This window comes from Hemicordylus capensis, chromosome 2, assembly GCF_027244095.1.
Source record: "Hemicordylus capensis ecotype Gifberg chromosome 2, rHemCap1.1.pri, whole genome shotgun sequence".
NCBI lineage: Eukaryota > Metazoa > Chordata > Lepidosauria > Squamata > Cordylidae > Hemicordylus > Hemicordylus capensis.
The window spans coordinates 267,511,061-267,538,723 of NC_069658.1; the positions used below are offsets into that span (position 1 = coordinate 267,511,061).

Below are 27,663 nucleotides of genomic sequence, written 5' to 3' on the forward strand. Positions count from 1 at the left end.
ACCAAGAAAACTTATAATTTGTAGCCTCTGGTAGACAAAATACAAGTTCAACAAAAACTATGCACAAGGGAACATATTGTTCTCAAACTCCAAGCATAAAACTGTTTTTGGAGAATGGTTGCGAACTCACTCATTGAACTGGGAGCATGGAAGAGACTGGAAATTATGTGGATGAGATTCATGCCTTTTTAATGAACAGGGGGAAAAATATACTGTAACTTACAACTTCAGCCCTAATTATATTTGTGAGTTTAACTTGCAATTCAAATATAGATGTATTTCTTCCTCTTTCTATTGTTGAAACAAGCAAATAACAACATTGGAACATTTACATTGATAATACAGAGTGGCATCACTAAACCAACACTGTATTGTACGCCACCAGATGCTTTTGAGTCTTAAGGACCGACAGGTGCCAAGCATTTGTATGTTTGCGTTCATATTTAGAGACGCGAGACATTAATTTGTTATGTGCACAAAAATAAGACTTTGCACTTTAAAAAAAGACTTAAGTCAAGTCACATATTTTACAGATGAAGGATCACTTCCATATAGATACAACATCATGGGGAACACCTAGACAAAGTTATTCATGGCTAAAGCCTGTTGAAATTATTGAGACTTAAGTTAGTTGTCTCATTGATTTAAATGGTGCTTATTACTAGTGGTACACCATGCAATCACTTGTGGAAATGATTCTATATGTGGAAATTGTTACATCAGGATAACCCCCTAACAGTGTTCCTCAAACATCATTCACTTGCATCTATTTACTTCACTTGCATCTGTTTCTGCCCTCCACATCTATATACAAGTAAATAGGCATAGTTGTCTCTCCTAACCTTCTCATTCCCTTCCCTCTTATTCGCACCTTCCACCCCCTCCCCCTTGACAATTTATGAGACAATTTTGTGACCAATGGGAAGCCTCCTCCATGTCTGGTCATAACTCAGGTCTGCTTATAGCCACTTGCTCAGCTGTGGTGAACAAGACTTGCCCCCAGAGAAGCTTTTATAAATTGGAAGAGATTAATCTCTCAGTGTACTACAAGTGATGGCTCCAGATATGTGTGAGTCAGTAGCCTAGTAACAATGTCTGTGGGCTAGTAAGATTCATCATCCTCTTTATAGGGCTAGAATAATATTGGTTTATTCACATTAGTATTTTAACCTGCTTTTTCATAAATATAAGCTTTCAAAGCAGTTTACATTAAAACATAATAAATAAGAAAAACAATATAAGCAACAACATCCCCTCCTCCTATAGCTGTCTCATACTTTGAGAAATATTGCTTTAATATATCTGTACTAGTCATGCTGGGGAAAACATATGTTCTATGTCTGTTTGTAGTCCTGCTCAGCGTCACACATGGAGGGAATACAGTGAGAGTTAGAGGGAAGACAGGAGATGGAAATAAGCAAGGATCCCATTTCAGACCAGAGAACAAGTTGCACGTTGCTTTATTTATATACATGTACCCATTTATTAATATGTTTGTTTCATAGCCAGGCTGCTTAAAATATATATTGCCAGTGGTATAGTGTAATGGAGCATTAAGAGTGTTGTGCTAGAAAAGGGAAACCCAGGCTCAGGGGTATTGCAAGGCTAGAGTTCCCTCTAAGGTGTGTGTGTGCACACTCACATGGTTTTTTATGTTTCCACTCAGTTAATTTTAGATCCCACTCAGGTTGAATCACGAAGACCCAACTCTGAATGCATGTGTGCACACACTGCCTTGATACTGCCACCCTGAACAAAACTCATTCCTAACGCAGATGAAAAAAAGTAGAGAGAACACTGGACCCTAATCCCTTTTTCAAAGAGGAGGAAGCGGGAGAGGAAAGAGCAAGCTGTTACGCTGTTACTCTGACATTGGGCCCCACTCCCTCAGGGGCCCAGGGAATTTCCCTACAGCAAGGTTTGCTTCAAACGTTAACCCCAAGTGTGCGAATGAGAGAAATTTGTTTTTCACCTCAGCGTGAGACATGGTTGGGATATTATGTGCAGGTATGCCGAACGATCTATTGACCGATCAATCAATCAAATGCCGGTTAGGAGAAAAAACAAACAAACATGTCAGCTCGTCTAAAAAGGTTACTATCAAAATGCTTAAAAAAAAAAAATCTTTCAGAAAAGACTGAAAGAAAAAACCAGAAATAGTCTGTCTCATGAAACGTTGAAACCTGGACGCACAGAAATCTAATTAAAGGTTTTAAGTAAGGATTTCAACTAAATGATTCATAGTTATTGAACATTCAACTTTTGGTAATTTATTGGATAGTAAGGGAAAGCGTCTTAAATAGTACAATGCCAGAACCCGGATGGGCGGGAAAGTTCAAATTTACTTCCCCTCTCAATTTTGTATTGAAAGGTGACATAAAAACGAAAAATTGGCGCTCACTCTCCCGCCTTATTGAGTTCCTACGCGCTAAAAGCTGGTCGAAGTCGAACTCTAATGAGAAAAAAGAAGTCTGCGCACGCGCAATGCTCCGATTGGCACACACTATTATCGCCCACCGCCATCGTTCGCGCGCCTCTTGTTCTGTATTGTGACGCATGCGACCCCCCACCCCGCGCTCGGCATTTCACGCCTCGCGCGCAGCCCCGCCCCTTTTATCCCCTGTCCCTCCTTGCGGCGGCTTCCTGCTGGGCGTGCGCAGATTACCCTGTACTTCCGTTCCAACCCCTCCCCCCGCCCCTCTCCATTCTTTTCTCTTTCTCGCGTGTCATACGGCAGCGGCGCGAGCCCTGTCCAGCGCGCGCGCGGCTCCCTTGCCCGAGGAGGAGGAGGAGGACCCGAAGGGAGCCGCTGAGGGAGGCCCCGGCGCCGGGCCCGTGGAGAGCTGAGCACGAGGCAGAGAAGCGCCGCGGCGGGGGGCGGTGGCAGTGGCAGTCGTAGTGAGCGGAGTCGGTCCGTCGGTTCAGTCGCCAGCGAGGCGCGGCGGCAACATGAGCATCGAGATTCCGCCGGGTCTGACGGAACTGCTGCAGGGCTACACGGTGGAGGTGTTGCGACACCGGCCGCCGGACCTCCTGGACTTTGCCGCCGAATACTTCTGCCGCCTAAGGGATGCCCGAGACCAGCAGCTGCGAGAGCAGGAGGCCCCCCCGGGGGGTAGGGGCAAAGGGGTCAACTTCGACGGGGAGCCGATGCAGACGGAGTCCAATGGGGAGGACGAGCGCAGGGAAGCAGTCGACGAGGACGAAGAAGATTCCGACTTCGAGCGTGAGTGTCGGCGAGGGAAGCCGGGGTGGGTGGGGGGCGTTTCGGGTTCTCGTCGCGTGCTTCGTCTCGCCTGCCGTGGGCTGCAAGGAAACTATTTTTTAAAAAATATTTTCCTTTGGGACCCCTTTCTTCTGCTTTGGGTTAAGTGCTCGATAATGCAGAGTGTAATACTCCCTTACAATAAGGTCGGTGCTGTTGGAGATAATAGTTGCCCGTTAGACGTTCGTGCTGTTAACAGACTTCAAACGAATAATCATACAATCCTGGAGTTGGAAGAGATCTTGGAGGTCTTCCAGTCCAACCCCTTGATCTGTGTGGTCTCTCCATTCGAGTCAGTTGCACTTTCGAGCACTATGTAGTACTCGCAGTGGCGAAATTGGGTTTCTAGTGTCTCTTCTTCTTCCCCCTCCCCATCTTTAAACGTATCCTTATGAATCCAGGAGAATTCTAGTTCTTATTAATGACTGCAAATGTGCATGTGGGATCCGTGTCCACAAAGAGTATGAGGTGTGTATATGGTGAAAGGACACAGCTTTCTCTGCCTGTGATTCTTTTTCCATCACATTACCCTTCCAAGCCACAGCTGTTAACACTGGTTTTGGCCTTGAAGAATAACACCCTCTTGTTTCCCAGCCCTCTCATTGTATGTGATAACATATCTTTAGCCTCTCTGCAATAGATTAGTTAGGTCATTTCAGCTAGGTCTTCCCCTTCAGCAGAAGGGTTAAGGCACATTTAAACAGCAAAACTTGTACCAGGAGTGGTGATTCTTATTACTGTTTGAGGTAGGGGTTGTGGGATGAAGTGCAGAGTTAGCAGCTGCTTTTGCTGGATCTGGAATGAAGGAGAGCCTTCTTGTGAATATTTTGTCTTGTGATGGGAGGAAGGTGGTGGGCAGAAAAAAAGTTTTCAAGGAGATCTCCTATGAGTGAAAAGGGTGTGGGTTAAAGAGAGTCTTCTACTGATCTAGGATGTGTTATGCAAGAGAGAGGACTTTCCAGTCCCATTTCTTGTGATTGTATGGTTAGAATAGTTCAGGTCTACATTAAGGAGGAAAGGGAAGAACATAAAAAGGTGTAATAGTCGTTGGAGCAGGCATGAACGATTAGTGGCTTTCTTCTTAGTGTGGAAATCATGAAAAGTTGGAACTGCTGGAGAAGAGGCTCACTTCTGGAGTTGGGACAATAGGCTTTAATTTAATTTGATATGTTTTTATGTTTGAGAGAGGTGCTATGTTTGGGAGTAGAGTAACAGCTGCAGAGGTACCTTACTCCTACCCAATCCCACATCCTCTTTGAAAAATATGTGCAAAGATAGCATATTGAGTGAATGCATGATTACCCTTATGGGATGCCTCTGCCAGAGGCTATATACAGCTGAAAAAATTAAATATAGATTGTAGAAGGCTGTACTCTCCCTGTAAAGTTGTGTGAATCTATGTTGGGGTTATGTTGATGATCAGGAGATTCTCTTACCCCCCACAAGTAATGAGGATAGTACTCCCTCTTAGGGATGTGCACGATATTTATCGGCGCCGGCGGGGGTAGGGCTTTAAGGGCGGGGGAGAGTGTACTCACCCCCCCCGCCGCGTTTCCCCCGCCGGCGCTCTCCGAATTTGAAGCCCCTCGGGGCGGCAGCGTTCCTCCTTGCCGCCCCGTTTGCCCCCTCGGCCGGAAGTGGCCGGAAGTTCCAAGCGCGCGTGCGCCCGTCGTGCGCACGCGCGCTCGGAACTTCCGGCCACTTCCGGCCGAGGGGGCAAACGGGGCGGCAAGGAGGAACGCTGCCGCCCCAAGGGGCTTCAAATTCGGAGAGCGGCGGCGGGGGAAACGCGGCGGGGGGGGTGAGTACACTCTCCCCCGCCCTTAAAGCCCTACCCCCGCCGGCGCCGAATCACCGAATCTGCCCCCGACACCCGAAACGTTTCGGCGGCCTTTTCAATGGCTGCCGAAACGTTTCGGGCACAAGCCTACTCCCTCTTACTGTCCAGTTGTATGTTCATTGACTCATAAAGGCCACAGTTCGAAGGTGGATTATTCAAAAGTAAGCTTGCATAGGATTAGAGTCTTTGGGTGCCTTCATTCCATGTCAGGTACTCAACCTGCCATAAGTCTATCAGCTCATTTTAACACATAAGTGGTAGGAAAGGAGACACATTCAGGAGAAACATAGGAAACTGCCATATACTGAGTCAGACCATTGGTCTATCTAGCTCAGTATTGTCTCCACAGACTGGCAGCGGCTTCTCCAAGGTTGCAGGCAGGAATCTCTCTCAGCCCTATCTTGGAGAAGCCAGGGAGGGAACTTGGAACCTGCTCTTCCCAGAGCGGCTTCATCCCCTGAGGGGAATATCTTGCAGTGCTCACACATCAAGTCTCCCATTCATATGCAACCAGGGCAGACCCTGCTTAGCTATGGGGACAAGTCATGCTTGCTACCACAAGACCAGCTCTCCTCCCTTAACTATGGGGTAAAGTGTGCCATCGGTGTTGACTCCTGGAGACCACAGAGCCCTGTGATTGTCTTTGGTAGAATACAGGAGGGGTTTACCATTGCTCACTCTCGTGCAGTATGAGATGATTCCTTTCAGCATCCTTTTGTATTGCTGCTGCCTGATATAGGTGTTTCGCATAGTCTGGGAAACATACCAGCGGGGATTCGAACTGTCAACTTCTGGCTTGCTAGTCAAGTCATTTCCCCGCTGTGACATTAGGTGGCTGAACTATGGGGTAGGAGTTGGAAAATGCCAAGGTAACCGGTTTTATTTATTTATTTAATTCCTAAGGAACAAAGAGATGTGAGTGAAGAACTCTTGTGTTGTGTGGTGGGGAGAAATAGGAAATGTGAATGAGGACAGCTGCAGGGGACAAAAGAGGTACATATGTGAATTGAGGGAGTGTCTGTCTTGTGGAAATTCTCTGTGTTGGATGCATAGAGCGAGATAGCAAACACAGTTGGTTTTTATTCTTTCAGTATTAAATGATGTGGGATAGGGATGTGCACAAACCTTGAGCATATCCCTCGACTACGAGGTTCAAACTGGTTTGCTGCTGCGGGCAGTGGAGCAGCAAGTGGGATCTTTAAAAAAAGAGTGAGAGTGAGTAGGTACTTACCAGCTCTCTGTTGCTGCTTGCAGCTTCCTGCTGTGGCAGTGCTTGTCCCAAATATCCTTGTGTGGCACCAGCACAGCACATGGTGTCTATGCACACACAGATGCCATTTGCATTGTCAGCATGGTGTTGCTGACCATGCAAATGGCACCTACACATGCTCATGCTCGTGCCACATGTGGCGAGCAGGTAAGGATCTAAGAGCCCCTGGTGGCGCAGTGGTAAAACTGCCGCCCTGTAACCAGAAGGTTACAAGTTCGATCCTGACCAAGGGGCTCAAGGTTGACTCAGCCTTCCATCCTTCCGAGGTCGGTAAAATGAGTACCCAGAATGTTGGGGGCAATATGCTAAATCATTGTAAACCGCTTAGAGAGCTCCGGCTATAAAGCGGTATATAAATGTAAGTGCTATTGCTAAGTGCTAATCTTCTCTCTTTCCTTTTAAAGATTCCCCTCCCCACTGTGCCAACCCGGTTTGGACCTCTTCATGCACATCCGTAATGTGGGATTGATTACTTACGTGATTTGTACTCACTTATCACTTCACTTTTGCTATTTCTTAAATGTTAGTTATTTAAACTAAGAGGGAAAACACAGAGGTCTTATATGATTAAAAAGATTGCTGAATAAAGTACCTCTTTAAAGAGTTTCAATAAAAATCCTCAGAAGATACAGTACAAACCATGTGGGGTGTAAGATACGGACTTGGGTAGGTGATAAATATGCATTGTTTCAGGAGGTCCAGACTCAGACATGCTATCAGCAGCCCTTTAACAAAAGTTCTGATAAATAATACATACCAGCAGTAATCTCTGAAATGAAGAATTTTTCTTTTCACTTGTGGGTCTAATCTTAAGTATAAAAGATTTTTTTCCTTATAGCTATCCTTTGGTCCGGTTGTAACAGTAAAAAGAGAGGGGAAAGTGTTGTGGCACTTGAGCAGTTAGCTGGCTTCAAATAATACAAGCCCTGATAGGCAATGATAAACCAGATTGGTATCCTGGATACTTTGTGTATCTTGTTGTTCTGTGCTAAAATGACCCTTTGCTGTGGGCTTCTGAAGTGCTCTGCCTGTAACAAGTAAATATTATAATGGAAAAAGCAATTGCATCCACAGAGTATGGTGTAGCTTTAATTTGTTTCTTGAAAGGTTTGCTTTGGTGAAAAAATAAAATCACATTGCTGCCCAGTAACTGCTAAAATGCCATTGTTGCAGCCTGAATTGAGCTGTCAGAGCAAAATGGGTTTACCCCATCTCTGTAATTCTGAGTAAACATTTTTCATGTTAAAGAACTGGTACAATAATGCTGGTTATTTTAGTATAGAATGTCAGAACTGACCTGCATGGGAGCACGGTTTTTGAGATTAGAGCTAATGTTTTGTTTTGATTAGATGTGAACAACCGATTTGGGGATAGACTTCTGGAAGATCTGCTCTGAAAAAGTCAGTTATGAACTTGGACACGAGTGCTTGCAGTCAGTATGCACAAGTAAAACAAATCAGATTGCATTTGATTTTTGACCATGCACACACACATTAAATGCAATAATGCAAGATCATAAGTGCAGCAATGGAACGAAAATGAATTTTCACACTATCCTACTGGTTTTGAAGTAATTGTAATTGCTGCATTGAAGTCTGTGGGATGGTCACTTTCATTGCTACTTTGAAACCTATAGGATGGTGTGAAGTATGTTTTCACTATACTGCCACAGTAACACAATTTTGCAAGGTATGTTTAATCACTTGTGACCTTGTATTTAATTTGATGCAGAGGCAAATTATGTTGGAGAAATCAGAGATACTGTATATCTCCAGTCAGTTCTTCTTTCCAAAAGGCTTAATTAGGCTGTTCTTATTCAGGATTAGATGTTGATAATGATTAGAATATTATATGCTGCTTTTTAGCAGAAAGCTTCTCAGTTTAGTGGTTTATATAGCAAAAGCAATGAGAAGAGAACTTGCTATCCCAAAGGGATTTACAGGAAGAAAAAGAAATTGGGTATTTGCAATGAATGTAACGAGACTGCTTTCATCAGTAAGATGGGGCTTTGTGTGTTAGCACTGTAAGATATTCCCCTAGGTGGATGGGGCCACTCTGGGAAGAGCAGAAAATTCCACGTTCCCTCCCTGGCAGCATCTCCAAGATAGGGCTGAAAGTGGCTGCTGCCTGCAACCTAGGAGAAACCACTGCCAGTCCTTCAGACAATATTGAGCTAGATAGACCAATGGTCTGACTGGGTATATCGTATCTTCCTATGTTGCTATGGGACAGAAGCTTTTCCACTATTATATTTTTCTGTAGAGAATTTTCTGTTTCTGAAAAGGAATTATTTTATGAAGCAATAAAAACCAATATAGTATTTAGTTATTTTTATTTTATTTATTATACACAACAAAACAAATTAAAACAATTTAAATCCAATAGCAGGCATTGGGCAGTTTTAGAGTTGTAATTGACTCTTTTCCAGCTGATTATCCCAATGTAGTGTTGTTCATGAAATAGTCCAATTATATGTATGTATATGCCATACACAGCCCTACTGGTTTTTAATTTGTGCGCTTAAATACATATAATAATGCAAACCAAACATGGTTATGGATTTACCTAATTAACTTGGCTATGCAAATCAAAACTAAAGTTCTTATTCAATCTGAGACTGCAAGTGAAAGCGACTGAAACTGTGATTAGTTGTGATTTCACTTCCAGTCAAACTGGGAAGGTTGAAAATGCTTGTATAAAACACTTGGCTAAAGTTGAGACTAACACTCGGTCGGTGTGCCATGGTTCTCCATAGCATGATGGTGGAGGAGTGCTTTTTGACTGTCTGCCCCTTTTCTCTGCTGCCTCCTGAAACTATATTGTTGAGGGCTCTCCAATTCCCAGGGGCCTATTTTCAGGGGACACAGGTGGCTGCAGAGAAAAGGGGAGATTGCTGAAAACCACTCTTTCCCATGGTATTGGGAGCTCATCCTAAATGAGATGGGTTGTCAGCCTCTGCATGCAGTGGCGCACCTAGGTGATTTTGGCATCTGGATTGCCCTCATTGCGAGCCCCCCCCCCACAGCCAGTGATGCCCTGCTGTGACAAACCACCGCTTTTCTGTAATTTTAGTCACCATGTGCGCAGGTGAGGGGCGGGGGGAGCTGAGCAGTCTTCCCTGTGGTGGCAGGCCCAGCAGCTCTTGAAAACTGTGAAGTGCGCTGGTCACGGCTTGTGTGATGTCATGAACTTGCGATGATATGTTCAATATGTTTGAACTGTGTAGGCGTGCTGGAGCGCCTCACAGTGTTCAAGGGCTGCTGGATCAGATGGAGAGGCCCAGCGGTCGCTCTGCCCACCGCCACCGTGGCAAGGGAGGCCTGCTCCCACCCCCTGGCTGCACACATGGCGTCTAAAATTACAGGAAAGCAGCGGTTCGGCGGAGTGGCGGCAGGAGGCTCCCCCCACTGCAACCTTGGAGGCCATGGACCGGGACCTCAAGGTCTGGAGGTAAGAGTGCCTCTGTTTGCATACTCCAAGACAGGGTCAATCAAAATTCAGACTGTTGCTAATCCCATGTGTGCCAGCTCTTGCAAGAGTTTGCGAGCAGCTAGCTAGCAATGGGAACAGGTGGGAGGGAAGAAAACTCACAAACTCTTCAGATAGTTATTAGTAAGATCAGATAATTGTGCCAGGGTTTAGTATACTATGCCAAGAAAACAAATCCAATGCTCAGAATAAATTTTAAGAAAAGTTTATTCTGACTGAAGTATTTGGCCATTTGTGGAAGTTCATATCTTTTGACAAGAGTGGTAGAGGGCAGGGAAATAAGTTTTATCTTGGAGTTGAGATATCTTGGAAGATATCTAAGTGTTCCCTAAAAATGTTTAACAGTTGTGGCATCTAGGAACGTCCTGTTTCAGAGGAAAATTCAAAAGTGGACTCAGCCAAATTATTCACTATATTCTGCATAGTGTATTTTGTATATAAAGAGTATTCACAAGTTAAGAAATAAATCTGTATCTTATTATTGGCACCCCAAGCTTGATACTATTATTTAAATATTAGTCATAACCATCACAATATTTTAAAAAAACTTGAACTCAAGTGAGTATTTGTTACCAATAGGGAAAATGAGGACCTCTTGCTTTCTTTCTTTCTTTCTCCGTATGTCACTTCAAATCTAAATGCAACACATTCCTGTTTGCTTGCCCTATGAATCATATATTTATAGTTCTTGTATTTGTAGTATGGGTTTTTTGTACATTGCCTTGGGCATTTTTAAAGTGAATAGGATATTGATAAATATATGGTACATCTTCTCCCAGTAGTAATGGTTACTTAGGGCTATTTACCTTACCTGCACATAATCTTCTAAACTTTTCACTAACAAGTAGGGAGTAGACCAAGGTTAGTCCTTTTACGCCCATTCTGAGGGCTCAGTTCAGGACAGAGGGACAGAGCACAGTTGTAGTGGTGGCTTAATGCTTCCCTTGTGCTATTTTCACACCAAAAATTGCCCATCAATGTGTCTACTTGTCCCCAGTGTGATTATTTATTAAAATAATGGTTTGGGGAAATAAGCTCTTCCAGGTGTGGTTTTTGGTGTAAAAATGAGGTGGCAGGAAGGGTTAACCTCCCCCCTGTGTGCCACACATTCCTGTGCCAAATCCCCCCCCCCACCATGGGAGTTAGGGCTTAAAAGTGCCACTTCAGTTCCACTTTTGAAAAAAGCCTGCTTGTTAATGATAGGTTTAATGTAATGAATGATTTTCTTTTAGGTTTTTAAGCTTGGCAAAATGGCTTATTCCATTGGCAGTGTTGGTAATCAATTTGCCATTATACAGTAAAATTAAATGCTAAAACCATGTTTGCTTAGGCAGTACTAACTGCTGTACTGTATATCATACTGCTGCTTGGCTTAATATTGACATAGCTCAGCCGTGTTTAGGTACTTGACTGTTTTTATAGTAGCCATAATTGGATTTGTGCAGCTGATGTTTTGAGTTGCTTTTCTGATCATTCTACTGCAAAATAAAGCAATTCAAAATTTTTACTCTAAGAATGAGCATGTAGATAACACTTCCAGTGTGAAACAATATGAGTATGAATATTGTTACTTTGCCCTGGATTTCTTAGCTTCTGGTCCCAGGTTATGGTCAGAGGACACAGGATACAGCCACCTTGCTGGTGTTATGCAGGTCTAGCTCTGGTGAGTAGATGGGTGATCACCTGGGAATCCCATGAATGCCACCTTGTTCTCCATTACAGAAGAAAGATGGAAAAGAAATATTGACTGCTAATGGAACATGTGGATAGGCACAGAGCCTCTGCAAGATTCTGTGAAGAGTGGGGAGATATTTAGGTGGGTGTTGGGAGGGACAAAATATGCCCCAAAATGTTAATCTTTTTGGGTTGTCTCTGTGTGTGGCCCAAATGTTTCCTATGTTAAACTGCGGTCTCAGTCTCCAAAATTTAAAACTGCTCTAGAAATCTAGAGCTCTAACTTCCTGTATAAATAGCCAGCTGGCATCATAACTTTACTGTCTCTGACTTGCCTGATCCACCCGAACAGATACGCAGTTGCAGCTGAATGAAATGGAGGTAATCGTGGGGGGAGGGGGTTTAACTTGGTGTGAATTCCCGTATCTGCAAAGCTTAAGACAGCTATAAGCAAGCAGAAATCTAGTCTTTTTCATTTATATATTAATTACTAAACTTGTATGCTGCCTTTTTATTTTATCTGAAATGCTCTAAGTGGCTAGAAGCATAAAAAGTTAAAAGAAGATACTAAAATCAGGCATAAAACAGTAAAAAGCAGCAGATAAAATAAGACAGTAAAATATCAGCACAGCATAAAATAATAATGGATAAAATAGCAGATAAGTGCTATTCAACAGTATAGTGGAAAGAGCAGATATTAAAAACCTGGCAAAACACAATGACCTCCCTTGAGAGGGAGCGCCATAACCTAGGCACAGCCACAAGAAAGTCACTTTGCTATGTCCCAGCCAAATGTGTATCCATTGCTGGTGGAGCATGGAGGAGAATCCCTCGAATAGATGTTGACAGCCAGGCAGACAGGTACAGGAGGAGGCTCTCCTTCAAATAACTTGGTCCCAAACTATTTAAGGCTCTGAAGGTTAAAACCAGAACTTTGAATTTGTGCCCCAAAGTAGACAGATAGTCACTGTAGTTTGTGCAACACAGAAGTTGCATATTCTCTATATCCATAATTTTGTTAAACTGAAATAACTAACTGTGTGACTTTAGTGGGACTGGCTTCTAAGTGTTTTAGGTTTGCAGTTGCATAAATTTAATGTTGTATAAGGTAAAATAAATTGATATGGGGCTGTTAACTTTTTATACTAAATACAGAATACTGGGGTGATAATATGACTCTAAGTTAAAAGAAAAAGTGTGTTATGAATAATCTGAAACAAAAAATAAGAATGGATGCCAGAAATAGAATTAGTTGGATACAAATGCTTTCAGATAATTGGGGATGGTGGTGGTGATGATGATGGTTCAAACATTTATATATTTCTTTACAACAACAAAAATTCTCAAAGTGGTTTACAAATAAAAGGTGTGAGAAAATAAGTTCCCTGACCAGTAAGGGCTCAAAATCAAAAAATGTATTCAATACTACTCAGATTTTTCTTTCATTATGTTTAGCATTCTTTCTTTGTTTTAGTGATTATTTTTGGCTTGTGTTCTGAGTAGCAAGATATTAGAGTATTTTAAGCAGTGTAGTACTGTAACATTTACAACTTATGCTATGTGTTTGCTTGACAGGTATGGCTAATTGGTTAGGATTGTGTATGACAGCTTTTTAATATTTTTTGCTAAACAGTTTTATATGCTTTCCTCTGGTATGCTCAGTTTCCTTGGACAGCAATAATGAGGTCAGCACATGGAAGGCCAGCATGGCATAGTAGTTAGAGGGTAGGACTAGGACCAGGAAGACCTGAGTTCAAATCCCCATTCAGCCATGAAGCTCACTGGGTGACTCTGGGCCAGTCATGGATTTCTCAGCCTAACCTACCTCACAGGGTTATTGTGAGGATAAACATAACCATGTACTCTGGGCTCCTTGGAGGAAGAGTGTGATATAAATGTAATAAATAAATGAAACTGTCAGATCAGCCTCCTCATGGGTACCCCCCCCCGCCAAGTAGTTATTAATTTGGTAGTGTAGAAAAGTGGTAACTAGAATACTAAGATAAAGTGTGCCATCAAGTCAATTGTGACACCTGGCGCCCACAGAGCCCCGTGGTTTTCTTTTGGGAGAATACAGGAGGGGTTTACCATTGCCTCCTCCCGTGCTGTATGAGATGATGCCTTTCAGCATCTTCCTATACCGTTGCTGCCCTATATAGTACCAGCGGGGATTTGAACTGGTAAGCTTCTGCTTGTTAGTCAAGCATTTTCCTGCTGTGCCAATAAGTGGCTAACTAGAATACTAATATATGTTAAAGCTGACTGATCCTGTTTGTTGAACTGCATAGATACGAGAAGGAATGAAAGTCTTGATGTGATTAGAGTCTCTGTGTAGTATCTTTGCCCTATACTCTGGCTTCATAGTTATGATATATTCCAAAATAGGAAAAAGTTAGAACCCCAACTGAGCCAAATAAATAACCTGACATAACTTTTGGAGCGAAGCTTTCTGATAACTGGCTGGGAGAGTTTTTGAAGTCCGGTTAACTACATGTCCAACAGCTCAGTCTTATGAGGACATGTTACAGAGATCTACAGTATATTTTTGTATATTCTTATGCTCCTGACAAAGTAGGTTCTGATCCCTCAAAGCTTATGCCACAGTGCATGTGTTAGTGTTTAAGATACCCAAACTCCTTGTAAAGTGTATTTCTTCCTGACTGATCACAACAATATATTGCAAACCGAAGTGAGAATTATATAGTCAGGAATAGCTTTTCCTTTTTCCATAAAGAGTGAACCGGAAGTGGACCCTGTCCTGTCCGTCAGGCAGTGACCTCTAAGGATCAGACACTCAGCACACGGCTGACCAGGACCTAGAAGGCCTTGAGGCAGGAGGCGAAGGTGTTGCGAGCAAGCTGCAATGCCCTCCCTGCAAGGGAGAGAGGGAACACACAGCCCTTCTCAACTTAGTCAGCAGAGGCTACCCCTGGTTCGGCTCTGAGGTCATGGATAGTCATGTGCACGGACCGGTTCGGAGGCCATTCTAAAGGCCTCCAGACCGGTCCAGACACGGGGTGGTTTTGGTTTGGGTGGGGGGTTCCAATAAAAACAGGGGGGGCTTTACTCACCCCTTCCATCATAGTAACCATAATTCTTGTAGTAATCAGGCGGCAGGGTGCCGCCGGCTTCAATCTCCGCTGGCGCGGCTCGGGCTCCTCCATTCCTATACGTAACGGGGCGGCAGGATCGCTCCCAGTCCCTGCCGCCCCCTTCAAGCTATGCCCCCTCGGCTGGCGGCCGCCCCCTGCAGCTTTCCAAATGTCCCCTGCCGCCCCCTTCTTGCCAAATATCTCCCCATCTCAAGGGGTCGGCAGGAGAACTCTCTTGCCATCCCCGTTTGCTTTGCCGCTGAGTTGCAAATGGCTTCTAGGAAGCCTTTTGCGCGTGTGCGCGAAAGGCTTCCTAGAAGCCATTTGCAACCCAGCCGGCAAAGCGAGCGGACGGCAGGGAGTTCTCCCGCCGCCCGCTCTCTAAAGTTTAAAGTTCTTTAGAGAGCAGGCGGCGGGAGAACTCCCTGCCGTCTGCTCGCTTTGCCTGCTGGGTTGCAAATGGCTTCTAGGAAGCCTTTCGCGCAAGCGTGCAAAAGGCTTCCTAGAAGCCATTTGCAACTCAGCGGCAAAGCGAGCGGGGACGGCAGGAGAGTTCTCCTGCCGACCCCTTGAGATGGGGAGATATTTGGCAAGAAGGGGATGCAGGGGACATTTGGAAAGCTGCAGGGGGCGGCCGCCAGCCGAGGGGGCTTAGCTTGAAGGGGGCGGCAGGGACTGGGAGCGATCCTGCCGCCCCGTTACGTATAGGAATGGAGGAGCCCGAGCCGCGCAAGCGGAGATTGAAGCCGGCGGCACCCTGCCGCCCGATTACTACAAGAATTATGGTTGCTTGCTATGATGGAAGGGGTGAGTAAAGCCCCCCCTGTTTTTATTGGAACCCCCCACCCCAGTGCCGGACCAGTTCCGTGCACACCCCTAGTCATGGAGCTATTGGGAATGAGGAGGAGAAGAGACATCACACACAACTGTAGTTTTATAAGTGCTGTTAAGGCAAATGATTACATCTAAGCCATTAAGCACTCTAGCAAAATCAATCAGTTGGTTTTCTTCCCCAGTGTAGTGTAGTGGAGGTGGGGGAGGAGGTGCCCGTTCTGGCCTCGGGTCGACAGTCCAGAGTGAATGAGCTGAGAACAGAGGAAGGGGAGGAGGGATGGGGGATTGCTGTCTGAAGCTGACTCACTGAAAGCTGACAGGCACAGGAGACAGAGATTTTTCTAGGAAGCAGAAGGGGGAGAGAAGGGGATCCATAGGAAAAGGGGGCAGGGGATTGGGCAGGGATGTTAGTTTAGAACAGGGATTCTCAATGTTGGGTCCCCAGATGTTATTGGACTTCAACTCCCATAATCCCCAACCAAAGGCCACGAGGGCTAGGGATTATGGGAGTTGAAGTTCAATAATATCTGGGGATCCAACGTTGAGAATCTCTAGTTTAGAAGATGATGGGCTGAAGGCAATGTCTGCAAGTATAATTATCAGCTCCTGTAGGCCTGCGTTGGCTGTGGGGCTCAGGAACGGCTATCTCAGGCGTGCGCAGAGAGGCTTCCACCTGTCCAGGTGGCCTGGCAGAGTAATTTAATATGCAGAAATGGAAGTCCCTCTGATCTCAGAGACCAGGGCAATTCCAGCTATTTGTTGGGCGCCAGCTACCTTCGCAGGATAGGGGTTACATGCTACTCCTCCCACGGAGTGAAAACATTCCTGTTTTTGTCCAGGTTGACAGGTTTGTGGTCACCTCAAAGCAGAGCTAGCACCTTTCAGTTCCAAGAAATGTGTTAAGAGATAGCATGCAGGGAGGTTCAGCAGCTAACCATGTGAATATAATGTACTCCTAAAATATGTCGGTACTGATATCTATGTATTGCTTCCTAAGACCACCTAAATATGATTACTCTTAGCAAATTTCAAGCTGATTACCATGATTACCCATGGCATAGCACAATGCATAAACAAGTTTCAGAGCAGGGAGGAGCGAGTTTTCCCTTCTTGTCAGGCCTTGACTATAGAATAAACCATTTCATTCGGTTACTTTGGCTTAGCTTAGCCAGAGTTCACATTACAGTTTCTTGCAAAACACCATTCCCAGATACAGGCCTAAGCTTAGTGCTTTGGGCTGTCAATGCTGGTCCTAATCCCACCAGTGTTCACCACAAAGGGGTTCTTTGTTGTGGCAGAAGCAGCCAGGCAGGAGATGAGAGAGGATCGGCGGAAGGCTTAGTGGGGGAGCAGTGGATTTTGCGCCTCATGATCAAAGCTAGCCAGAAAATTTTTCTCAGGGAAGGACATCTGCAGACCTTGGAGAGACAGGATTGCAGGAAGCTTGAATCGTCTGCCATGGATATGATGAGTTATGGGGGGAAGCCAGGGCTTTGGCTTGAAGGAAAGGTTTAGCCAGGGGACTGTGTGTTAGGCAGCCTGCATTATATTATTTTGATTTGGCGCATTGCAAGTCCTTAGAACTGGTTTATTATGTGTTTATCTGTAATGTAACAAGCTAAGAGCAATGCTAGCCTGAGCCTTTTCCTTACAACTGGGGGCATTTTCTTTTGTATTTTCTTTCATTTATGTTCTATGCAACTGAGTAACCAAGACCTTTAAAGTGTGCCACTCCAAATACCAGCGGAGTGTTCTTTGGAAGTAATCTTGTAAACTACTGAGTGTTTGTTGTTACCTGTAACTGAGAGCCTCAGACTGATGTAGTCTGTAGTATTTTGAATAAAGGTTGTTTTTCTTTTTGGTCCTTTACCATTTTAACCAGCCTCTTTGAGTGGATTTTCAATTGAGGAAAGGGGGGGCTGGGAAAGGGTTTTACTTTGGTGCAAACATGCCTCAAGTTTGATTGCTCAGCAACATACTACCAAGTTTTCTCACCACATGTAGGCTGCACATGGGAGGTTTTTGTATTTTTCCTTTGGTAAATGAGGAGGCCCCCCCCAAGTCCTGCTATGCTGCCTCATCATGGTGTGTGGGGGGGTGTTCCTGGGAGGGATGAGCGAAGTACGCTGGGAAGTATACTCCCAGTAAGTTACTCAAAGCAGAACGGTGATCCCAGCTGCCCAGCTAAAGCAAGCAGGCACCTATATTGGTCAGCAGCGATATAGGAAGCTGCTGGAGGCAGATGATTACTTCAGTGACAAGGACAAAGGCATCATTTCATACTGTGCGGGAGAAGGCAATGGTAAATGACTTCTGTATTTTACCAAGAAAACCACATGGATAGACAAAATGGAATGATTGTTGATGTAGTGCCGGATGATGGGCCCCTCAGGTCGGATAGTACTCAATATGCTACTGAGGAAGAGCTGAGGATCTCTGAATACTGATGGTGTTTATGACGCAGTTAGACTAAAGCCTTTTGGACGTCTAGCAGCTGTTGCCGTGCGGGAAAAGAAAATCCGAAGCTGCAAAGACAGAATTACAATGGGAACGTGGAATGTAAGAAGCATGAATATGGGAAAGTTCAACACAGTGAAAGATGAAGTGAATTGACTACAGATTGGCATCTTGGGCATAAGTGAATTAAAATGGACTGGAATGGGACACTTTCAGTCAGAAAATCATACCGTTTACTACTCAGGACACAAAAACCAAAGAAGGGATGGAGGATATAGCAATGACAGTACTTGGGTACAATGCAGTCAGTGATCGACTAATATCAATTAGATTTCGTGGACAACCCGTTAACATGACAGTTCAAGTCTATGCCCCAACAACTGATACAGAAGAAGAGGAAGTTGATGAGTTTTATGCTCAAGTTCAATCTGAAATTGACAGAACATGCAAGCAAGATATGCTGTTGGTGGTTGGAGACTGGAATGCCAAAGTTGGAAAAGGTAAGGAGGAAAACACAGTCAGCCTATATGGCCTAGGAAACAGAAATGAAGCATGAGAACAACTTATTAGTTTCTGCCAATCCAGTGGTCTCTTCATTGCTAACACATTCTTCAAACAGCCAAAGTGGCACCTGTACACATGGACATCACCTGATGGAGTACACAGAAATCAAATTGATTACACTATTGGTGCGAGGAGGTGGAAGAGCTCAATTGTGACAGCAAAGACATGGCTGGGGGCCGATTGTGGAACCGATCACGAACTGTTCATGTGCAAGTTCCAAGTCAAACTAAAGTGGAAAAACAGAGCTATCCAGCTTCCACAATATGATCTTGAGAATGTACGCACCATTTTCAAAAAGAACCTCAGGAACTGCTTTGAAGTTCTGAACCTCATTGATAGGGAACTAGAGGAACTGTAGAATAAAATCAAAGAAGTTGTTAAGGATAAATGTGAAAAGTGACTGCCAAAGACAAAGAAGCAGAAGAAAGCAAAATGGATGTCAGGACAGACAGTGGAAATTGCCCAGAAGAGGAGAGAAGCCAAAGTCAAGAAAAATAAAGACCTCTGGAAGGAACTTAACAGGGAATTACAGAAAGCTGTTAGAAGAGACAAGGAACAATACTACAGTGACATATCTGTAAAGACCTTGAGGATGGAAATAGACATGGAAAAACAAGGCAAGTTCTCCAAAAGATCTTTGAACTCGGAGGGAGGTTCCAACCTCAAATTGGTATGTTAAGGGTTGCCAAAGGGCAGATAGTAACTGATTCAGAGAAGATCACACAGAGATGGAAGAAGTATACTGAAAATCTGTACAGCAGGGACGTCAACATCCAAGATACTCCAGAACAGGGTTCCTTAACCTTGGGCCCCCAAATGTTGTTGTACTACAACCCCTATCATCCCCAAACGTGGTCTTCGTGGCCGAGGATGATGGGAGTTGTAGTCCAACAACATTTGGGTGCCCAAGAAACCCTGCTCTAGGAGATATTCCCTACTTGCAAGAACCTCAAGTATGGGAAGAAGATGATAGATCAGCACTCCGGTCATTACCAAGTCAGAAGGCTACAGGACTTGATGGAATAGCTACAGAAATATGTCAGGCAACAGAAGAAGAATCAGTGAAGGTTCTATGCCAGCAAATTTGGAGAATAACACAGTGGCCAACAATTGGGAAGAGGTCAGTTTACTTACCCATACCAAATAAAGGAGACTCAACAGATTGCGCAAACCATTGCACAATATCCTTAATTTCACATGCTAGCAAAATAATGCTCAGGATCACCAATGCAGGTTAGAGCCCTGTGTGGAAAGGGAAATGCCGGATGTTCAAGCTGGTTTCAGAAAAGGCTGAGGAACAAGAGACTACATTGCTGATGCACACTGGATAATTGTGAAAGCCAAAGAATACCAGAAAGAAGTCAATATGTGCTTTATTGACTACAGAAAAGCCTTTGATTGCATCAACCATGTCGTGGAATATCCTTAGGAAAATGGGCGTCCCAGAACATCTCATTGTACTCATGAGAAATCTATACATAGGGCAGGAAGCCACAGTCCAGACAGAACATGGTGAAACAGACTGGTTCCAGATTGGCAAAGAAGTAAGACAAGGCTTACTTTCTCCTTATTTATTCAATTTATATGCTGAACATATACTGAGAGAAGTTGGATTGGAAGAAGAACGTGATTTTAAAGTTGGAGGAAGAAATATCAATAACCTGCGCTATGCTGATGACACCACTCTGATAGCTGAGAATGCGGATGATCTGCAAGTTCTAGTAATGAAAGTCAAGGAGCACAGTGAAAAATTAGGACTACAATTAAATGTAAAGAAGACTAAACTAATGACAACGGGTACAGCAACCAGCTTCAGAATTGATAATGGGATAGCTTCTGCCTTTTAGGATCAACCATCAGCAGTAAAGGGTCCAGTGGTCAAGAAATAGGCTGCATACGAGCACTTGGCATGGTAACAATGAAGGAAAGGATATTTAGAAGCCGTGACGTGTCTATACCTACAAAGATTAGAATAATTCAGACCATGGTTTTCCCCGTGACACTCTATGGATGCGAAAGCTGGACTTTGAAGAAGCAAGATAGAAAAAGCATTGATGCTTTGGAACTTTGGTGTTGGAGAAGACTTTTGAGGATACCATGGACAGCCAGGAAAACAAACAAATGAGCCATAAAACAAATCGTTCTAGAATTTTCACTCAAGGCACAAATGACCAGGCTCAAACTATCATACTTCAGACACATTATGCGAAGACTCAGCTCTCTTGAGAAATCCATAATGCTGGGGAAAGTTGAAGGAAAGAGAAGAGGACGACCAGCAGCAAGGTGGATGGACTCGATTACGACAGCAATGAATGCACCACTGAGAGACCTTAAAGGCCAAGTTGAAGACAGATCATCCTGTGGAGACACTATCTGTGTGGTTGCTAAGAGTCGATACTGACTTGATGGTACTCAATCAATCAAACGAGGAGGAGAGTTCCGTTGATCTTCACCCAAATTGGGGTGGGGTGGGGGCAAACTGTAATAATTGGGTGTCTTTGCCACAATTACCAGAGGGACAGCCTTTGTTGAGCAAACATAGAGGGAATGAATCAGCAATTGTCTTTACCCAACGTGCACTTCCTCTGAGACAAAAACTGGGCTTAAATCTGCCATTCGCTAGTCCCTGTTTGCTACAATTCTATTATGTCATGGTCTGTGCCTCATGAGGTACCTCTGATCTTTTAGTTTTCTGCTAGGGGTACCCTGCTTTTAATCCTCTGGCTGCTACTAGATTCTCATTACTATCATGACTTGATCCAGCTGGTGACTTTTCCTGTGGCTGCAAGGGTTTGAGATGATCATAAAAGAAGATTGTACACAGATGTTTATAACATTGTATATGCAGAGTGGGTGACAGCTAGACCTTTGGCACAGTGATGAGCCATCAGCAGAAATCCCTCCTCTTCATGGAAGGAGTTCTTAATGTTGTAACAATTGTCTGGGTGCTGCCTGTGTGTGATGAAAAATATCCTCTATAATAAAACCCTTGGTGTCCATCCGTGGACAACCAAGCGTGTGTCCGTGCCTCCCTCGGCTGTTCTGAGCATGTGCGGAGCGCATGCCCAGAACAGATCGAGGGAGACACGACCTCCAGCACCAGGCGGCCAGAAGCGGCCGCCGTGAAGAAGCCAGGGAAGAGGCGGTGGGGGAAATTGGCCAAGGTAACTGAAGTAACTGAAGAAGTAACAGAAGTAACTGAACTGAGTGGGACTTACTTACTTCTGAGTAAGCGTGAAAATCAGAGTGGGCTGTTAACGCAGATCTACGGAAGGAACAGAGACACACGGCCAGTCTTCCAAAGCGCGGGGATTTTTCAGGAAGCGGGGGCAGAATAACGAACTAGCAGCCTGCTGGGGCAGAATGTAAATCCTCCTCGGGAAAGGACTTGCTGCGACAATTTCCCTCGCCAGAGCGCAGAAAAGGGCTGAGCGTCAGGGGCGGCGGCTGCTACTACTACTGCTGAGCGTCCACTCCGGCTGGGCTGCTCTCCGTTCTGGGCATCGCTGCCTGCCCCTCCCTGGTACCCGCTGCAATATGGCTGACGGTGGAGTGGGCAAGCGCCACAGCAGGTCTCTTTGCCTGGCTCTCCATCCCGCCTCCCCAGCGCGAAGCAACCAGCCGGGAATGCCCCAATGCTGCACCTTCCTCCTGGCGAGGGCTCAGTTGGCTGTTAACCTGGTTAAACAAGAGGACCCAAAGTGCCTGTCGACGAGTACGGGGGCGGGGGGAGTCCTAGCAAAGCTCTGTGATTTGAAAAGGATGGGCAAAGCTCTCCAGACTTGAGAAGCGTAACTGAGGCGTGGGGAGAGGTCTCTTGGGCCTCTCGCTTTCACAGACACACAGGGCTACTCCCGCACGGTTGGCTGGTTTGCTAGGCACTTTGCGGGGCTCTCCCTCCCTATGTGCTCCCCGTGCTCCTCTCCTGCTGCAGAGTAGGAGCCTGGAAAATTACTTTGCAACTTGCAAGGCGTTTGAGGGCGCAGCAATTACGTAGTATCAGCAACAGAGAGTGTTCTTAGGAAGGACAAGCAAACAAAGAAACCACATCAGCCTGAAGTAATAATAGGCACAAAGGTACCTGGGCAACAGTTGGACAAACTTGGTTTCGATTAACAAAAGCCACTGCTGTGTTGGACAAGGTGAGGGGCGCATACAGGGACGGTAAAATAATACCTTTGAGAGCCAACCAAATATCTTGACATAGTTTGCAAGCTTTCAAGTTCACCAGAACTCCTGTCCAAAAGGAGAGGAGGGCGAAAGAGAGAGGGAGAAGGAATAAAGGAAACAACAACAACAACAACAACAAAGGTCCTAGCGCCCGTTTTTTTAACGGGCTTAAAAATACTAGTTGTTAATAAAATTCTTTCCCCACTTCTGTAGCATTTGACCTACCCAAAGCTGCTAATAGCATTAATCTGGTGACGTGTTTGAAATACCAGGCTTTACTAATATATATTTTTAAAGGCTATTGCTTGGGGTTCTTGGAGTATGGAAGATGCTTCAAGCACATGAGGTACCAAGTTGTTTTTCTACGTCTGTATTCTGTCCTAGCCACCTAATGGTACCTCAGGGAAGTAACTTGCCTAGGGAGCAAGAGGTTGCTGATTTGAATCCTCCCTGGCGAAACACCTGTATTGGGCAGCAGCGATATAGGAAAATGCTGAAAGGCATCATACTGAGCAGGAGATGGGAATGGTAAACTCCTCCTGTATTTTGCCAAAGAAAACCATAGGGTTCTGTGATTGCCAGGAGTTGACACCAACTTGAAGGCACAATTTTACTTTACCTTTATTCTGTCCTAATGTGAGCAGAGCAGCTGACCCCTGTGGTTTATACAAGATAGTCTGCTATCATGCTAAAATACAAAGCCTCTTAATCACCAAGACGTAATTGTCATTGCTGGCTGAATCTCTTTGGTCTTCTGGGAAAAGGAAAATTACTAATCAGCGATCTGCACCAACCGAATTCTAAAAATACTATTTATACAAGAGTCAAGGAGCTATTAACAGGAGCTAATGTGGGGGAGGTGTATGTATATGTATACAGGGCATGTATTAGAGTGGTCTAATTCATACTAGTTAAACCAGGTGCAGAGCATCGCGCCTCTAGTTCTCTTCTCGGCTTTCCTTTCGCCCTCCCTGCCCGATGGCCACTGCTCGACCGTTCTTCTGGCCAGCAGTTTCTTCCCCCCCATCCCCATCGCTATCTGGCAGCTTCTCGTGAGAACTGCCATACATGGGATTAGTGACGGGTATGTTTAAGAGAAATTTTAAAAATGCGCATGTACACACACACACACACATATATACACACACACACCCCTCCTCCCCCCAAGCATTTTCTAATTGTCCTTAATCTTTAATATGATGAGAAAGAGCAAAGTTTCATAGAACATCTAGGAAATCTTGCATAACATACATTTCTTGAGACACCTGGTACTGATCATTCTTTTTGACTCTTTGGCAGGTTGTTAAAACATTTTCAAAGGTTATTTATTTATTTATTTATTTTGCTTCAGACTGCTTTTGACAGCTAACCAGATAATGCCATTAGCCTGTCTTTTCATCCCTCCCCCCCCCCGGACTGGAGAAGATTTAATTTGTCATTCTAAGAATATAAAGCCACTGTCCTGGGCTATTTTGTATTGAGGGGCAGTTTTGCATGTGGACTTGCACCAATACCTGTGATGATTGGTATATGCATGGAGTTTCCTATTACTAAAGCACCTGCCAATCTTCCTGCTTATAAAGGATTTTAAATAGTCATCTGTCCCTCAAAATCCTGCTTGGCCTGCATTGTTCTTTTATCCTAATGCACAAATTAATGTTATTGGTTTTCCTTGCTTGCTTTTGCTTACTAGTTTGCTGTTTTAGCCAGATCTGTTGTAATTGTGTATGTTGTGTAACACCTAGCACTTAGTTCAGTGTTAATTAACTAATGGTAGACCTGTTCACAATGAACCTATCTAATCTTTTTTTGTAAAACCTTTTAAGCTAGTGTCCGCATCTTGCAGCAATGAATTACATTAATTATATCATTTGTGTAAAAGATGACAAAGTAAAAAGATTGATTTCTCCCCCTGAACCTATCAGATGTTTTCATTAGCTGATTCTGAGTTTTAGTGATCTGGCAGAAAATATCAACTTTCTATTCACTCTAGTAATCCCCACAAACTAAATGTAAGCAGAACATATATACACATTTCTTCCTAAAAGGGACTAGATGAGGACACAAAATATTCTTGTATTGGATGTAAAAAACTGATTGAAATGCATTTCTTGAGCCCAACTGCCTTGGTTTCATCTACCTATACTCTCTTGCCTGCTAAAGCTGAAGTTCCATAGATAATTGCTGTGTGGCATATATAAAAGACACATGAAGCTGCCTTATGTTGAGTGAGATGCTCAACCTAATGTCTAGGTTAGTATTGTCTAACTGGCAGCTGCTCAGACAGCCCAAACTAGTGATGCCAGAAATATTACCCTTTGTGTAGTATAAAGCAGTTTATTACTTATAAGTGCTAGAAATAGAATCGGCTACAATATTAATAGTACGTATGCTGAATTTAAAATTTATGAATGAGTGTTCAGCGCTCAGTGTTTATATGAATGAGGGCTTTTCCAGCACCACCTCTCACTGCAGCCCTCTCCAAAAGTGGCTCCTCAGAGTATTCCCTGTAACAGCATCCAATGCAGTGCAGAGGGTTGAAGCTGAAAAATGAAAACTGGCAAGCTCTCCATATTGGGATGGAAGCACTTTCACATGGGGTTCTTCAGATCCTGATAACCGTGTTGGCAACATTTAGCTCTGTAGCAAGATTCAGAAATTACTGGTGGGCTTGTGCTGCAGTGCAGTTCTAGTCTTCCTGTGGCTTGAATCCTGCTCTCTGATATATTAGGTGTCCAGATAATTATGGAGGTGATGGTACCGGGTCATTGCATCAGCCTGCTTGCTTTGGAAATGCTGTCTGAATGCTTCATTACTTGCAGTTACTGAGATTGCTGGTAAACATTGTATTTAAATGCAGATGGGATCAGAAAACTGATCCAGGATATTGCTTATCTAATTTTCAACCTGCCCCCTGGACCCTAATATTACATTATTTAAAGACACTATCAGTTTTTCAGCCAGACTTTTATTATAAAGCCTCCCAAGCAGTTGCCAAGAGTAGATATCTAGCATTAACATTCACAGGGTTGTGCGATGGTGGCTATGACATGATTCCAATTAAAGACACATTGCAGACATCATCTGAATACTGATGTACACGATGTGCAGAACTATGAATTGTAATTAAGTGCAATGTGCTTAATACAATTATAACACAATCATAGTGGTGGGATTGGCTCAGTCAGTTTTCAACCTTGAACTGGAACTTATATGATCACACTTTGCTTCATTGCTCAGCTAAAAATGTGTGTCTTTTGTATAACTGCATATACATAAAGGGGATTTACTGTAGAAATATTCATTACTGAAAGCCAGGCTATAAAAGTGACTCTGTAGCTTGTTAAACAGATACTATACTCAGTAAGAAAACATAGCATATGAAAGGATTGCTTGCTTGTGAATTGCAGGGTATATTGGTCAGCTGCAAATGGTAGTCTGAAAATGAACCTGAATACACTTAAGCAAAAATGGGCTGTTAGTTAAAAGGTGTTTTTATCCATGTGTTCAGGATTAAAAGGTGTGTCAAGCATGCGATAAGAAATATGCTGTTTAAAATATGAAAAAGAACTTGTCCCAAATCAGTAATAGAGTTACAGAATCTATAATGACCGGGATATATGCACAGCTGTGTGTGCTGAATCTGTGTACAAGAGCAGGCTGTTATCTGATGCTGTAAATGGCATTCCTAGAAACTGTATGTGTTGAACCGTGTGGCCTAATAGTTTTTGAAAAGAACAGCTTACAAATCTTACTGGTGTTGAGTGAAGCTCAGAAATCTGATTGGGTTGACCCAGACCTTCCCATGGTTGGTTGCTGTAGCTTCACTGTCCTGCCGTTCTGTGTTTCTTTTCTATAACTCACTGCTAATAGTAGGCAGCATTCAGACTTGTTGGTCATGACTGACTTAAATCACATTAATTTCTATGGGACTGAATTTCAACTAACTTAATCTCGATGCTATCCAATAGTTCTTAGAACTTGCGTTAGAATGTTCAAAATGCTTCATAATCTTTGTAATCCTTGTACAGTCGGTATTACCCCCCCATATTAAGGAGTGGGAGGGGCTGAGAAATACTGTAGTTGGCCTCTGGTCACCCAGCAACCTCAACCAGGAATAGGCCTAGTTCACAGCTCAGCCTTATTAGTTACTATGCAACACTACTTCTTAGTGTAATGCCTGTCTCCATGCCCTCTACCTGAGCTCGGTCTTCATGGCTTCCACTCTTATTCTGTGCTACTGCAGTGCTTATCAAAATATCCTAAACTTTTTTTATACCTTGAGCTTTACAAATGTTTGTTTATTTAACATGTTTCTATTATGCCTGTAACCAACCAGGACTCAAGAGAATAAGTTCGGAAAAATCTGTGCAAATATACATGAATGAACTAGTCTCCCCTCAGAAAAGCTATAGAAATATCAACTGCCTGTAAGTAGGAGAGTGAGAAGGAAAAGACAGCAAGGCAATAGTCTCCATTGCTGTCTTTACCTCTTTCTGCTTCTCAAAGTGGAAATAGCTCCTCACAGAAGCCATAGAACCACTAACTAGGGGTGTGCACGGAACTGGTTCTGTGCACACTTGGGAGGGAGGGAGGGAGGGGTCCTCTTTAAGGTGCGGGGATAGTGCTCTTACCTCCCCTGCCGCACTTCCCCCTCTGGCACTATGTTAAAACTCGCTGATGTGGGGTGGCTGTATTCCCTCTTGCTGCCCTGGTCAGTGTAATACCGGAAGTGGCGTGCGCACATGCGTCATTACATTTATTGCTACTTTCACCTGCTCCTGCTTTAAAAAAAAAAAGCTTGATCAGGTTTGCATATCTTTTTATAGAAAGGAGGAAACAAACACCAATAAAGCAGTATCACAAACAAAAAGTAGCAGTAATACAGCAAGATGTTAACACGATAGGAGATTTCTACTAGATGCAAGACAACTGAAAAAAAGAAAAATGGAATAAAAGGGACTATGCTTATTTCAGAGAGAAAGCACATCCTTCCAAAATGTAAAAT

General features: G+C 43.9%; 1 protein-coding gene across 2 annotated transcripts in view; it reads left to right on the forward strand.

The window, feature by feature from the left end:
* Positions 1-2,695: 2,695 nt before the first annotated feature.
* The window catches only part of PRKAR2A (protein kinase cAMP-dependent type II regulatory subunit alpha), a 171,262-nt gene continuing 146,294 nt past the window's right edge, over positions 2,696-27,663 (forward strand). Inside the window, exon 1 of one of the 2 annotated variants that reach the window (XM_053297417.1) lies at positions 2,696-3,226. In XM_053297417.1, coding sequence (XP_053153392.1) covers positions 2,950-3,226 — 277 coding nt within the window. In that variant the 5' untranslated portion in view covers positions 2,696-2,949. The remainder of the gene's footprint in view (positions 3,227-27,663) is intronic. The other variant, XM_053297416.1, reaches the window with a different exon arrangement.